At 38.1% G+C, this 16,188-nt stretch overlaps 1 protein-coding gene across 1 annotated transcript in view; it reads left to right on the forward strand.

The window, feature by feature from the left end:
- The window catches only part of PIBF1 (progesterone immunomodulatory binding factor 1), a gene marked incomplete at its 3' end in the record, with an annotated part of 119,688 nt that overhangs the window by 60,101 nt on the left and 43,399 nt on the right, over positions 1–16,188 (forward strand). The window contains exons 11-12 of the mRNA XM_084306217.1: positions 8,483–8,648; positions 14,576–14,726. Coding sequence (XP_084162343.1) covers positions 8,483–8,648; positions 14,576–14,726 — 317 coding nt within the window. The remainder of the gene's footprint in view (positions 1–8,482; positions 8,649–14,575; positions 14,727–16,188) is intronic.

A 16,188-nucleotide genomic window follows, 5' to 3' on the forward strand; every position in this document is an offset into this window, starting at 1 on the left:
GAGTTTGTACACTGCTTCATAGTCATCACTAGAAACATAAATGAAAACCCATCTTGACTAAACTATTGCCTAGGAAAAGAGAAAAGCAACTACTATTAGTTATCCTAAAAAATTAGCTGGGTGACTCTGTTCTCCTATTTGTTTATCTAAAAAAAAAAAAAAGTTTTTGTGGTGGAAACAGCGGAGTTCTATCCCACCCTTTATTACTTGCTTATTAGTTTCTTCAGATACTTTATTTTTGTTAACTTTGTTGTACTATGCCTCTATACTGATGAAGTTTAATTATTTGAATAAATGTCATGGGTTCTTTTCATTGAATCAAATAACAAAACAGTAAACTCCATCAAGATGCTAATTAGTTAAATCAAGTAATAACAGGCTAATGCCCAGGTAAGCGACTCTGAGCAAACTAAGTGTATGCCTCAGCAGTATTGAATTAACACAGAACAGCAAACACATCTCATTTCATTAAAAGAAAAAAAGCATGACAGGAGTTGCTTGTGTTGTATACACTAGCCTGGAAGTAAGTGCACGCTTTCAGGAAGTGGAAGACTGGATTCAGCATCCATCAGAACTCCAGAGCTGAGAGAGAACTCCCCAGTGAGGGTTTATTATACAATACTTAGGACTGAAATATAGCTCCTGAGTACAGCAGGGGTAGGCTAGGCTAGGCTAGGCTGAAGCACTCTCCACCAACACTATTGAAGCTGTGTCATGATGCAGAGACAAATCTTAAATTTCACAGGGTCAAAGTCAAATGAAAGGGAGTAGAGTAGCATGGCCCTGGGACAAGGAAACAAAGGTAGATTTCAGTCCCTGTAAGCTGGAATGGTTTAGCAGATATATCTCAAGCAGATTCATCTTTAAAGTTCATTCTTCCAATTTTTAAAGAGTTGGATCACGGTAATTAGTTCACCCAAGCTGGCTTTTCAAGAGAATACGCATAAAGATAAGCAGCTTAAAAAGCTATTTACCTTTATAGTAATTTGTCAAGATGTGGCTTTTATATGTGCATTCCATAACCCTTTCCCTTTAAGGTTGTACTTCACCAGTCATGTTAGTGAGTGGTTAGTGCGAAGGTCTGTGCCACATCTAACCTGTTTCTTTCTGTGGTATAAGGCACAAGAATACATGGAAAATATGCATGTTCACATTGGATGCTGCTGAGAAATGGTTCCAACATAATGTATACTGGCCATTGGTCTATTTAGGGTAGAAAGCATATATTGATCCTACATATTACCTATACTATAGTAGATCCTATAGTATATAGGATCCTATAGTACATGTAGTATCTATAGTATTTAGTATATAGATCTATATAGTATATAGACATACATACATGTCTGCATAGTATATAAACATACTATACTATAGATCCTAGTAACTCCACTTACTGCATAAGTAAGTAATTTTGGTTTTAGGTGTCCTGAGACAAGAGGTAATGTAAAAGTTGTTTATCTTGCTGGATCTCCATGTTTGGAGCTACGATTTCCTACAGACTGCAAAATAGTATGTGGAAGTGTTGCCTCTAAGGAAGTTGTTTCAGGAGAATGAGGATCAGAGACCAAGATACAACAAATGCTTAGAATGCTGCAAAACAGAAAAATCTGCTTTGAAGCAAGCAGCTTTAAACAAAGCTTCTAAGCTTTCTCTCTCAAACAGATTTTACTAAACCACATGCAAAAGTACTGCATGTTTAATTACTTGATATGAAGCAAATGTAACATCTGGCAAGAACTTGCATGTTAAATCATGCTTACCCTTTAACATTTAAGCCGTATGTTTCTGGATTTTTTTTTTTTTTGAGGAACAATCTAAAACAAGAATACAGTGCTGGATAAAACTCTAAGCATGTTATTTGGGGAAAACAAATTTTACGTAAAAACTCTTTCAGCAAACATTTTTCATTGTTTAACCATTTGTAGGTGGCATGCTTCATCTTCTGTTTGATCATTATACTCTGAACTTTTTTTTTCTTTCTTTGGAAGTATTTAAAAATACATTTGTTGGTATTGGGTACATTATTATTATAGTCCATATTAGAAATAATTTCATATAATTGACAGACATTAATGAAGCATTTAATAAATGGTAGAAGAGACTGAAAACGCCTGCAAGGCTGATGTAAGAATCTCCATGGCATACTTGTGTTTAAATTAAGAATGACAGTTTTCTTTGCCATTTTGTAGTAATTATTTCAGTAGACATTTTGGTTTATGAAACCAGCCATATATGTAATGCATCAGATTGATGTTCAGTGCTTCAGAAACTGAGCAATCAAAGCATTTAAAGATCAGACTAACTAAAGATCAGAGTTCCTACATTTTCAGTTGCTTGGTGGGTAGCGTGTGAACTCAGTTCATGGGAAATTTCTTATTGCTCAGAAACAAGCCAACCAGTTTTTAGTACTGAGGATCAAAAAGAGAAACAGTGACAACAAGATCCTTTGAGCACCCATGTTTGAAATGGAATCTCAGTTTGCCACATGTTTGGACAGCGTATGTGCTGCATTTAACATGCCTGAATTTAATTTAGACCAATCTCTGCTGTTACTCCTTCTGTGACTCCAAGCATCAGAATGAAGAGCAAAGAAAATTGTTCTGTGCTTTTACACTTGGTGTTGTTTTCTTTGGAAGTGAGGAAGCCATAACAGTCACTCAGCTGCAAAAAGTGAGGAAGTTAAACTGTGATTTAGCCTCATCATGAAAGAAGTAAGGACAGAATTCGATGAAAGATGCTGAAGGGTGCTGAAGGATTGTCTCAAAACTGGAGGGATCATTGATATATTGTGTCCCTCAGGGGTCCATACTGGGACTGGTACTTGTTTAATATCTTTATTAGTGACATAGCAGGACTGAGTGCACCCTCAGCAAGTTTGTGGATGACATGAAGCTGAGTGGTGCATTTGATATGATAGAAGGAAGGGATGCTTTCCACTTGGCCAAGTGCAAAGTCTTGCACCTGGGTTGGGGCAATCTTAGACATCAGTACAAAGATGAACAGACTAAGCGCAGCCCTTCAGAGAAGGATTTGGGAGTACTGGTGGAAGACAAATTGAGCATGAGCTGGCAATGTGCGCTTGTAGCACAGAAAGTCAATTGTATCCTGGGCTGCATCAAAAGAAGCATGGCCAGCAGGTTCAGGGAGTTCATTTTCCCCTCTACTCTGCCCTTGTGATTTCCCACCTGGAGTACTGCATCTACCTCTGGGGCCCCTAGCATAGGAATGGCATGGACATGTTAGACTACATCCAGAGGAGGGCCACAAAAATGATCAATGGGATGGAGTACCTTCCGCAAAGAAAGGCTGAGGGACTTGGAGTTGTTTAGCCTAGAGAAGAGAAGACTCTGGGAAGACCTTGTTGCAATCTTTGAGTACTCAAGAGGGGCTTGTAAAGGGCCTCCCTCTTTTCAATAAGAAAGATGGAGGGAGAATTATTATAAATATATGTACTGATAGGTCATGAGGTAATGATTTTAAACTAAAGGAGCATAGATTTAGATTAGATGTGAGGAAGAAATTCTTCACAATAACATGGCAAGGCACTGGAACAGGTTGCCCAGGGAAGTTGTGGATGCCCCATCCCTGGAAGTGTTTGTCAGATTGGAGGGGACTTTGGGCAACCTGATATGGAGAAAGATGCCACTGTTTTTGGCTGGGGGATTGGACTAGATGGTCTTTAAAGGTTCCTTCCAGCCCAAGCTATTCTGTGTTTCCATGATTGTGTAAACTCTGGGAGTGATACAGGATGAGATGTGAAGATACAGATGAAGACTGATACAGATGGAGACTGTGATGATAGGAATGGAAACTGAGTAGGCTAGAAGAAAAGTGAGAATAAAAACAGATACCCCAAGTAGAAAGAATGAAAACAGAATTGGAAAGCAGGAGAAATCAGGGTCGGAGCTGGGACAGAGAGGGAGGAGGGCAGGAACATTAGAGGACGTGTTGGGGCTGGAAGGGGGAGCCTTGCAATAGGAGAGGTTAGGGAGGAAACATCTGTAGCATTTAGGTTTCTTTACAGATTTGGCAGTGAACCAAAGTACAGATGTTTGTGAAAATAGGAGAGTATGCTGTAATTACTTTAAAGATCTGAGACCTGGAACTGACCCATCTGTGAAGTCTGGATGATTTCATCATTTGTAGGTGTTTTTTGTTGTTGTTGTTTTGTTGTTGTTTTGATTTGTTTTACTTTTCATTTTGAAACTTGAAAATAATGTATCAAATATATCCTAAAGAGGCTTGGGTTGGTATAATCAAGTTTTCAAAATTATAAAGGGTTGGTGCTGAGCTTTGTATAATCTTAGCAGGACTTCCTTTGGAAGATGTATTATTTTATAGAATTTACTTGGTTGTCATTCTTTCCTATTAACAAGCTTAATACTAGAAATTGTTTAATTTTACAAATCTAGTTGTCTTCCCATGTACTTCATTATTCAACTGGATCTGCTTTTGAAGTACATCTCAAGCTTTGTCTACAGGATAGATGACGGTAGAAGTTAACAGTCTATTCCTGTTAGGTAAAAGCAGATTAGAGTTGCTATCCTAGTACATATGGAATGCTTGTTGGTACTATTATTAAGTGAATCTCCCTGTACATGCATATCTGATAAAAGAATACAAAAACCTTCCAAATATAACTGTTAGATTGGGCTGTACTGGATGTGTCTTGTCGTTCTCCCCATTCAAAGAACAGTTGGTTATCACTCTTTCTTCAGGTACAGAGACTATTTGGAGAAGTGTACTTTTCTTAGATCGTACCACTTACATCAAGGTCCATTTTGTGATGAGTTTACCATGAAATCTTTCAGTTTACTCTCAATGTGTGCAGGTTTCTAAATATATCATTACCCACTATTTGCAAAAGCAAACTTCTCCAATAGAAGAATCTTAAAACCATTCTTAGAAACCAGAGTTTAAGTCCCTTGCTGAATATTCTCTATTCTACTTTACTCTAAAAATAATCTTTTTTGATAATCCTTGTGTCATTCTGCATTAGCAAACTTCAGGTATTACTGCCTGGTCATCCTAATGGCAAAGAGACATTCTGAAGTTGAAACCTCGTTTCACATGATTCTTACATGCTTGTTTATTTTGTTGTTGTTGTCATCTGTTTTATTTGTTTTCTTTTTTTTTCATTAGCTTAATCCTTAGCTACGCTTTCATTCCCAACCTTACTCTTTTATGAGACAAAACTCCACTCTTTCACTTTATCAATTTTATTAAAATTTCTTGGTTGGGAAAAATCCTGTACACCCACATGCCTCTTTTTTATTTTTTTTTCCTTCCATTGGAGTAGTATTAAAGCATGGGTGGTTTTGTTTTCTTCTGTTTTTCGTAGAGACCATCTAGGTAGAGTAAGAAATGCATTTTAATATTGTTTCATGACTATATGTCACATGCACCCACACTTGTGCTGCAATATTAGCCAAGAAGTCAGAGATACTATCTGGCCAAGTAAAAGCAAATATGACAAGGAAACTCTGAATGCTGTGCTACAGTGAAGGAGTTGTTGGGGGCTCAACATTGTAGTAAGGTCAAAAGAAAACCTACGTGGTTAACAACAGTTTCTCCTTTACCAGCTCTGGAAAAATGGTAGATGTTTTCTGTCATTAAAGGAAGTGTTGCTTTTCATACCATGGATGCAATTATGTTGACAAAAAGCATACAAAATTGTTATATATGGTACTCATAGACTGTACCCTAATTTGTATCTCAAAAATCATTGCCAGTGGAATTAATATTATGTTCTTCATAACTGTACCAGTAAAAACAGATCATGCCCATATAAGCAACTTAAAATTTCCAAAGTACAAACTTTTTTTTTTTTTTTTTTCTTCCCAGAAATTACTGTTCATGGTAGTGTTAATAAGCATGCTCTGGAAGCACCCAGATGACTGACTATACTTAAAAAAAAAAAAAAAAAATATCAGAAATGCAGAGAAATATGTGTAACTTCTGTTAATGCAAGTTTCCAGTGTGTAAGCTCTATACGGAACAGATCATTAAACATTAGTCTAATTTAAGGTCTGAAGCAGTCTACAGGAAAGCACAGCCATTTATTTTCTGTAAGGGCACAAGATACAGATTCGTTGTTTAAAGTCAACAAATGCGACTTGTAGATAAACCCCATTTGTGCACTGCATTGCACATCAGATGGCTGGATGACATGTATCTCTGTGAAGACATGCTCGTTTTGGAACAAAATTGTCTTCCCAGGATTGTAAACGATGTCCTTAGCAGAACAGATTCACTGTCATGTCTGCAGCCAATCATGTACAAAGTATGGAGAACATAAGCATGCTGGAACTATTTTTGTGTGGTAAATGAAAATACGAACATACAGTCAGGGAGCAATGATGAAATGCTTAAAGTACCAGCCTCAAGCAAAATTGACGGCAGTCAATATCATATAGATAATGGACATTTAGCAGTTCTGTCTGAGAACAAATGTCATGCTACTATTGAAGAAGAAAATTGTTTTAAAAAGAGCGGTTTTCATGAGCTCGGTGGGCAGAACTTCCAGTCTCTGCTCACGCAGCTTGTGTGGGAACAATCTCATTCATGCACTGGACTGTTTGTTCATACATAGGTGTCTGCAGAATGACTGAAGGACATCACAATGACACCTGTTTGTTCTGTTCAAGTTAATTCCAGTGAAAATTGCTTCCTCTTTGTGCCTTAGAAACATTCCCAGATCTGAAATCCTCAGGGAAAATATTTGACTAATCTCCTTGTTTTTGTTAAACGCTCTCAATCCTACCTAAAGATTAGGTACTAAGTAGGGTAGAGTTGTGTTGCAATGCTATTTGACAAATGGGAGTTAACAGCAATACTGGGTTAGAGTAAAGGCTTATCTGGCATTCACATAGTTTGTCAAGTGGCTTCTGTGTGAGAAGCACCATCTTGCCTTTAAGAGTTGTCAAATCATTTATTTTCTGAGAGTTTGTTCAGTCTCCTGAGTAAAAGTTACCTTCTAGCATCCATAGCATCTTACGATAAGGAACTTTGCAGACCACATGATATTCTGTGTGAAGAATGACTTTTGTCTTCACTCTACATCCACTAGCTCTATTAGATGCCTCCTCATTCATCTATCAGAAAATACAGTGAATAATGGATTCCTACTCTCATTCTCCATCAGGATACAGGCGTCTGTTATTTCTCCCTTTGCCTTACACCATCTCTTTTCCATGCTCTAGCATCCTAGCTTCCTTAATTAATTTCTTCCTCATGCTGCCACTGCCAGTTGTCAAAGATAAGACTTATTACCCTTCTCTGACCCTTTATGTGTTCTGTTTTATTCTTTGTGACATGAGTTATGAGAAATGTATTCCGCATTCATTATGTAGGCACCAGTGTAGAATTGTAAAGCGATGTGTTGATTTCTGTATTTTCTCTGTTCCTTTCATAGTAATTCACCAAATGTTGGCTTAAACCGTTATTTAAAACTGAGCTGAAGTTTTCATGGATTATCTAGTATAATCCCAAAACCTCATTCCTGAATGAGAAGTCAGTTAGGAGTTCATTATTTTATGTATGTGGTTAGAATCATTTTTTCCAATGGTGGTGTATTACTTTGCATATGTCTCCTTTAAAGTTCATAGGGCATTTAATGCTCAGCTTCATAATGTTTTCTACTGTTATTCACATCAGCCCTTTTTTTTTTTTTTTTTTTTTTTTTTTTTTTTTACAGTCCAGTAAATTAGTATTCCATCAGCAAACTTTTACCCCTTTTTGGAGATTGCCTGTTAAGTAGATAAACTGAATTCCACTTCTAAGTGGAATATTACTTATCTGTCACCTACAATCTTACAGATATATTAACAAAAATACATTTCATTCCTTTTTTTGAGTCTTCATACCTGTGGTTCTGAATGACTGTGGAATTTAATAAACTGCTGTGGTCTGATGTTTCTTCCCATCTTTGGGTAAAGCAGTGCTCTGGTAAAGCAGTGTAGCAGATACCCATCACACCCTAAAAGGGATTCAGCCTTGATATCACTGAGGTCTAATACCACTTCTCCCTATTATGTATAACACTTACTGGTGAAGATAGGAGACAACAGCTTCCATGGTATCTCTCTAATGTCCTCTAAAAGATTTCAGTGTTAGAGGTATGGAATATATACTTTTGTATACTGAAAACAAAATTGGCGTTGATGTAACATTTTTTAAAATGAAGGTATACTGTAAGGTCATTGTCATTTGATTTTGCGTTATCAACATACTCAGCAAAGCCATGGACTGAGTTTTCTACTTCTGTGTTTTGTTGTTGTTATCATATTGAATTTCCCTAATGATGCTTCAAATAGAGGCAACAGTAGTTACATAGGTAACTGTACTAACATTTACTAAATTCTTAAAAATACTTTTTATTTCCTATCAGTTATAAATTTCAGAACAGAACCAGCATGCATTTTGAGTTTGTTTTGAATAATTTTGGAGTTGCCAAAACTTTTATTTTTTCTGTTTTTAGGTATAGACAAATGCAGCTTGGCACAGAAAGCAAAGTAGCTGAACTTCTTCACCAAAGTAAGTTAAAGTCCTTTGAAAGTGAACATGTTCAACTCATGCAACAAGAAACAGCTAAGAATCTTTCACAATGCCAAATAGAATGTGAGAAGTATCAGAGAAAGCTGGAGGTATGTTATCAAAAGACATTTTACAGAGCATTATGTAGTTGTTTTCAATTAGAATTTAAAATGAAAAAGTTTAGGGAAAAAGCACCGAAGAATATATACATGGTTGTATTAGCATTTCCATCAAATTTGGCTGGGGCAGAACCTAATGAAAAAGTTTACTATGTTTGACCATTTCAGTGGAAAATCAAAGGAAATGGAAGAGGCAAAACTATCTCATGGAGAGATGTTGAAGACTTGTGCTTTAGATTACCAGTGTCCAATACGGAAATTCTCTCTTTGTGTCAAATGTCGGCATTTAGATACCTTCCTTGTAAAGAATAGGTCTTTATTATGCACCCTTACAAATAAAGTCTTTTTTTCCTCTAATTTAGTTCTTCCTAAGACTGCATACCAGTTCTAGGGGAATTTCATGTCAGGAATCAAAACAGAGAATTTATATTAATTTTTTTTTTTTTTTTTTTATACATGCATATAGTCTGTAAAATTTATACCGCAGTTTCAAAACCAGCAATAAGCAAAACAAAAATTTGGTGAAATTCTCTTAAAAGTATACTGGTAGAAGTATATAGACTTTTTAAAGTTCTCTTACATCATTTAATTACACTAAAATATGTCAGAAAGGTTTTGTAGAATTTTGCGTATCTGTACTTGTTTTATAGGTTTATTACTAGAAAAAAATTAGTTCAGACCCTTTTATAGGACACAGCATCCAGTATTATCCAGCTTATCATAGTTATATGTTGACATTTGATCTCTGACATCCTTCAGAATCTATTTGTGCAAGATGAAAAATAAGTTGGTTTTATTTTCCTATACACGCAAGGGTAGTAGCTCGCTAGCTGTTTCCAACAGCTGCATGTTCATTGACAGCTGGCAATTAAAACTCCTTTTTTAACTCAGTGTTTCCAAAATAAGTGCAATTGTACATTTAGTCAATACTGCTTTATGATTAAAATGTCTACATTCGCACTCACAAAGGACCGCAGAAGGGCACTTGGAAGTAGACAACCCCAAGCAATACTCTGCCCTTGCTGCAGCAATACTCTGCCCTTGCTGCTCCCGGCTCTTCACAGGAGCCATGAGCTCATCAAAGGACCAAGTCCTCCCACAAAGAAGATCTGAGGATCAAGGACAGTGGGGGAGCCCCAGTGACACAGTCCGAGACACAAGCCTCTGCCTATGGACCATCCCAGGGCTGTCCCGGAGAGCCTCAGCCCCATGGACCAGGGGGCACCTACCAGTGGGTCAGGGTCAATGGGAGAGGGTCACCTCACAGACTGAGGTGTCACTGCATTGGGGTATGGGCTACATGATGTGTTGCAGAAAAAGAGCATCTGGTGTTTTCAAGAGGCTTATGTTAAGGGAAGAAACCTGTGACAAGGGAAAGAATGGATCTAGGTGATACAAGGAGGAACAAGCATAGGAGAATAGAAGGATAAGGAGATTAAAAGCCATGTCTGTGCTATTGCATGGCTGTGTGTGTGTCTTGATGTGTGCATGGAACTCTGTTGTCATGAGACTGTGGCCTTAGGATCTTCTCTGCCCATACTGCTTAGGTGTATATATATTTAAATATATATAAGATTTTATATTTTTTACCCTTCTAAAAGCTTTTTGATTCTCTCACAGTATCCTTCTAGAGGAAATGTTCAGCATACAGCTGGACATGCACACAATACAGTGAATGAACAATTGGCTGAAGAGTTGGGCTCAAAGGGTTACAGTAAATGGGATAACATCAGGCTGGTGGCCAGTCACTAGTGGGGTTCTCCAGAGCTCAGTTTTAGGACCAGTTCTCTTCAAAGCTCTTATCAATGACCTGGACACAGGAATTGAGTTCACACTAAGTAAGTTTGCAGCTGCTACTAAATTAGGAGTCATTGTTGATTCCCTTAAGGGTAGAGCGGCCTTACAGAGATATCTTGTGGATCCTGGTCCAATGAAAGGCGTTTTGGTCTAGTGGGTGGCATCCCTGCCTATGGCAGGGGAAAGGGGGTTGGAATTAGATGAGTTTTAAAGTCTCTTCTAACCCAAACCTATCTATGATTCTATAGTTTTGATAGATTAGAGGGCTGGGCAATCACCAACCATATGAAACTTAACAAGAGCAAACGCTGGATTCAGCGCCTGGGATGGTGTAATTCTGGATGTACGTAGAGAGTGGGGGACAAGTGGATGGAGAACAGCCCCGTGGAAAGGGGTCGGGGGTGGAGGTTTTAGTTGATGGTAAGCTCAGTATGAGTCAAGGGTGTGCCCTGGTGGCCAAAAGGGCTAACTGTATCCTGGGGTAGAAAGCTAACTAGTGAAAATAAGTGACTGTCTCTCCATAGTCAGCCCTGGTGCAGCCTCACCTCAATTACTGCGTGCAGTTTGGATATTAAATATATCAGATATTAAAATATCAGAATGTGTCCAAAGCAAAGCAACAAAGATGGTGAAAGGTAGAGGACATGACTTAGGAGGAGCAACTGAGGTCACTTGGTTTGTTCAGCCTAGAGAAGAGATGGAGGAGAGGTGACCTCATAGCTGTCTACAATTTCCTCATGACTGGAAGCAAAGAGGGAGGTGCTGATTTCTTCTCTCCGATGCCTGGTGATAGGATCAGAAGAAATGTGGCATCAGGCAAAGTTAAAGCTATGTCAGACGAAGTTCACATTGGATATTAGCAAAAAGTTTTTCAGTAAAAGGGTGGTCAAGCACTGGAACAGGCTCCCCAGGGAAGGGGTCATGCCCCAAAGCCTGTCAATGTTCAAGAAGCCTTTGGACAATGCTCTTAGATATAGGATTTAAGTTGGCCTGTACAGAGTGAGGAGCTGGACTCCATCCTCATGGGACCTTTCCAATTCAGGTTATTCTATGATGCTATTTAAGAAATTACTGTTTCTGCATTATCTCTTCCCCTTTACTGTCCACAACAGAGTTGGAAGAACAAGAATGTATGTTTACACATTTGTATAAAGTCTGCCACCTTAACAGTAGTGCTGATAAAAAAAAAATAAGTTTTGAAAAACAATTTGGAAAATAGTACCAGTGTATTCCTGATTTGCCTTGGCAGTCTTTCTAAAACAGTCTGCTTTAAAATACAACTTGCAAGGATGGTCAGAGCGCTGGAGCACCTCTCCTATGAAAACAAGGCGAGAGAGTTGGGGTTGTTCAGTCTGGAGAGGAGAAGGCTCCAGGGAGACCTTCTAGCAGCCGTCCAGTATCTAAAGGGGGCCTTCAGGAAAGCTAGGGAGGGACTCTGTCAGGGAGTGGAGTGATAGGACAAGAAGAATGGCTTTATACTAAAAGAAGGTAGATTTAGGTTAGATATTAGGAAGAAATTCTTTATTCAGAGGGTGGTGAGGCACTGGCACAGGTTGCCCAGAGAAGCTGTTTTGCATCCACAGCTTCTGGAGGTGTTCAAGGCCAGGTTGGATGTGGCTTTGAGCAACCTGGTCGGGTGGGCAGTGTTCCTGCCTATGGCAGGGGAGTTGAAGCTAAATGATCTTTAAGGTCCCTTCTCACCCAAACCATTCTGTGGTTCTATAACTAGTTGATGATTTGAAGCTATTTAACACCTTATTGTCACTCTGTGAGATATTTTTATATGCAGAACAAACAACAACAAAACAGAAATTATATTCAGCAATATACTAAGAAAAGTATTCATACCTCAGAAACACCAAGGTATCGTGTCAGTACATGAAAGTACATCACAGATTCTCATTCAAGATCCTGAGTAATCTCTATAATATAGTATATGAAATGTCACCCCTCTGCAAATGTTTACCACTACAAGTAAACTTTCCACTACCTAGAGACTGCTGCCAACACCTTGACACCTACACCCAATATATTTTTTTTTACATTATGTAAAAAGTTGAATGTTGTGGACCCTTTCATCTCTACATTTGTAGGATTTATTCTTTTTCAAATACGTACCTTCAAAAACATATCATATCCTGTTTGCCTATTTTACTATTGGAAAGGTGTCAAGTCTGCAACAGAACAAACTTGAAAACAAAATTTCTTCACCTGTGCAAAGGTAGGGCTGAAAACATCACCAAGTCTAATTTGTGAGATTTAAATGAGATTGATAGTATGTGTCTAAGACAGCAGGATACAAACTGGGCAGGACAGAATAAGAGCTTTTTTTCCCAAGTGCCAGCTATGGCATTCTTAATTTTGGGGGGAAAGATACTGTTATTGGAGATTCTGCATTTCTAGCACTGAACCTGCATAGGATGTTTATGAAGAGGAGCTGTAGAGTGGAAACAGAATTACAGAGTGGAAACAAGGCTTTAGATAAAATGTAATTTCATGTTGTTCTGTCTGTATTGGAACATTCAGATCTTAGCTGTTGAGGTTAGTTGTGGTCATGAGCACTGGGAGTGCCAGTTGTGCTAGACTTTGAGGTTGCTAAATATATTTTAATTGCACAGACATGTCTAAACTTTGAGGAAGATAGTTAAATTCGAGCTGTGTTTCCATTTTCTTTGTGGATATTTATTTTATTTGAATAACATCTTGAATATTTGGCATTCAACTGTACTAACTCTTTTGGCACTTTCCTCTCTAGAGATATGCCTTGAAACCAATGTTCTTTCATTACGAAATGTTATTGCAGAATTTAAACATTTGTTGTCTGTAGTTTTTTCATTCATTCCTTTTGACTGAATTTTTATTTTTTTCATTTCCTTTCTAATATACAGTTTGAATGTATTAATATTTTTTTTCATATCCTACCTTCTTACAGAGTATTGATCTTAACTAATGGTGTAGTCACTAGCACCTTAAGTGCTTCATGAAAAAACTTGTTTTTGTTTGGGTTTCAGCATAGTTTCTCTTATGCATGCTAAAACTAGGAAACAGCTGTTTTATATGTTGCCAAGTTTTGACTTATAAATTTATTCTTCTATGGCAACAGTTGTGTTTTTTTTTTTTTAATTAATTAATTAAATTATTATTTCAGTTGTTTGTTTCTCTTACCATTGTGCATTTTGACAGTGTGTCTGGTATTACTGCTGTATACAGTATACATTTGTTTCTATATCTCGAGACCTATATTCAGTGATCATCTTCAATGTGCAGTATTTTATCTGTGAAGTCAGTACTAAACTTAGCTACAGTACCACTTAATTACTACTTTTACTTGTTTTTGTTTTTGCTTTTGTTTGTTTTTTGTTTGTTTGTTTGTTTGTTTTTTCTGCACAGTATACTGATTATTACTTCCTTAACCAAACATGTTTTCATTCCGGTCAGTTTTATATTTGTCAATGTTGTTTTCGATTTTCAAGTACCATGTCACTTAGCTTTCTTGTTAAGCTTTGGTTCATATACAGACCTTCGTAACTTTTACTTTTGAATATATGACTTTTTGTTTAATCTCGGTGGGTTAAATCACAGATGCTAATGGCATATTACCTTTCAGTAATCAGTAAATAATAAGAATCTGCTATATCTTAAATAACAAATTTTGTAATTTGTGCCTTTTACCATTCTATAAAAGAATGTTCTTCTTTTAGATTGATTACTGAAATCTGAATCCAGTTAAAGCAACAAAAAGAAATGCAGTCATGCTTTGTTGACTGGTGTGTATTACTTTTTGTAGCTGTTACTTTATTTTTTGTAACTTTTGTAATTTAAAATTATTGTAGCTCTTTCAGAGAGGGATTCACAGAATTACTAAGGCCTTAGGAGAGTGTTATGATGGATACCTGAGTGTAATCTGCTACAAGATCATATAGGTGAAAAAATGACTGATTTTTAAAGTATTTTGATTTCTCCTATGGAAAAGTTATATCGATGCATTATTGTTATTTGATAACATATTGCTGAACATTTTACATTTTATGTTTTGTTTTGTTTTTTGTTTTTTTTTTTTTTTTGCCTTTTTCAAAGCTGTGATGCTGAATCCCTGATCTTTTCATTATTCATTGTCACAGGTGCTTACAAAGGAATTTTATAGTCTTCAGTCTTCTAGTGAAACACGCATTATTGAACTCCAAACACAGAATTCTGAGTTTCAGGCAAGACTAGATACTTATGAAAAACTTGAAAAAGAACTTGATGAGATAATAATGCAAACAGCAGAAAGTAAGTTCTGACACAAATCATATTGTATCTGTAGATGTTTCTGGTGTTCTGACAAGACGTCTTATTTCTCATAGCACTTGGAAAGTCTTACAGTGTCTGCCATTCTCCCTCCTTATGCCTGACGATTAAGATGCAGTAATTACTTTGACAGAATATATTAGTGACAAGTTGGTTTTACCCAGCTGGGCAGCTGAACTCCATCACAGCTGTTCTCTCATTCTCCTTCCTCAAAGAAAAAGGGGAGAAAATACAATGGAAAGGGCTCAAGGGTTGAGACAATGACAGGGAGATCACTCAACAGTTATTGTCATGGGGTAAAAACAGACTCAGAGTAAGAGAGATTAATTTAATTTATTGCCTTTCCCTGGCAGACTAAAACAGTGAGAAACTAAAAGCAAACTAAAAACTCTCTCTACAGTTACCTTAAAGGAGGCTGTAGCAAGGTGGGCATCGGTCTTATCTTTCAAGCACTACTAAGTAATAAGACAAGAGGAAATGGGCTCAAGTTGCACCAGGGAGGTTTAGATTGGATATTATGAAAAAAATCATCACTGAAAGGGTTGTAAAGTATCAGAACTGGCTGCCCAGAGAAGTGGTTGAGCCACGATCCCTGGAGATCTTCAGAAAACGTGTAGTTGTGGTGCTTAGTGAGATGGTTGAATGGTGGACTTGGCAGTGCCAGGTTAAAGGTTGGACTGGATGATCTTAGAGGCCTTTTCCAACCTAAATGATTCTATGATTCTAAGAAAAAACCCTTCCTCCATCCATCCTCTCCTACATATCCTCTCCCCCCAAGTGGTGCAGGGGAACAGGGAATGGAGGCTGTGGTCAGTCCCTAACACTTCGTGTCTGCCGCTCATTCACGGTCACTCCCTGCCCCTGCTCCACATGGGGTCCCTCCCATGGGATGCTGTCCTTCCCAAAATGAGCCTGCCCACAGGCAGCAGCTCTTCAGGAACTGGCTCTGTACCATGGCTCCATACCATGGGGTCCATCCCCCAGGAGCAAACTGCTCCAGCACGGGTCCCCCACGGGTGAGCGGCAGCTTTCCCCAGACCCTCTTCTCCTGCATGGGCTCCTCTCCACGGGCTGCAGCTCTGGCCCGGGGCCTGCTCCTGCGGGGGCTCTCCATGGGCCACAGCCTCCTCCCGGCCACATCCACCTGCTCCACTGGGGGCTCCTCCATGGGCTGCTTTGTGGAGATCTGCTCCGTGTGGGACCCATGGGCTGCAGGGGGACAGCCTGCTCCACCAGGGGCCTCTCCACAGGCTACAGGGGAACTGCATGGGATTCTGTTGGAGGAAAAAGGGGAGTTATAGTACAATATTATTTTAATATGTTTCAATAACTTTGCTTTTCTTACTATTGTTATTGTATCTTTCACACTGAAATTTAAGGGTAATACTAGTGAAGACTGAATTCCAGCAGCAAGGTGAACTTCTGAGGCAAATCAGAAAAAAAG

The sequence above is a fragment of the Netta rufina genome, assembly GCF_964035555.1.
Source record: "Netta rufina genome assembly, chromosome: 1".
Taxonomy (NCBI): Eukaryota; Metazoa; Chordata; class Aves; order Anseriformes; family Anatidae; genus Netta; species Netta rufina.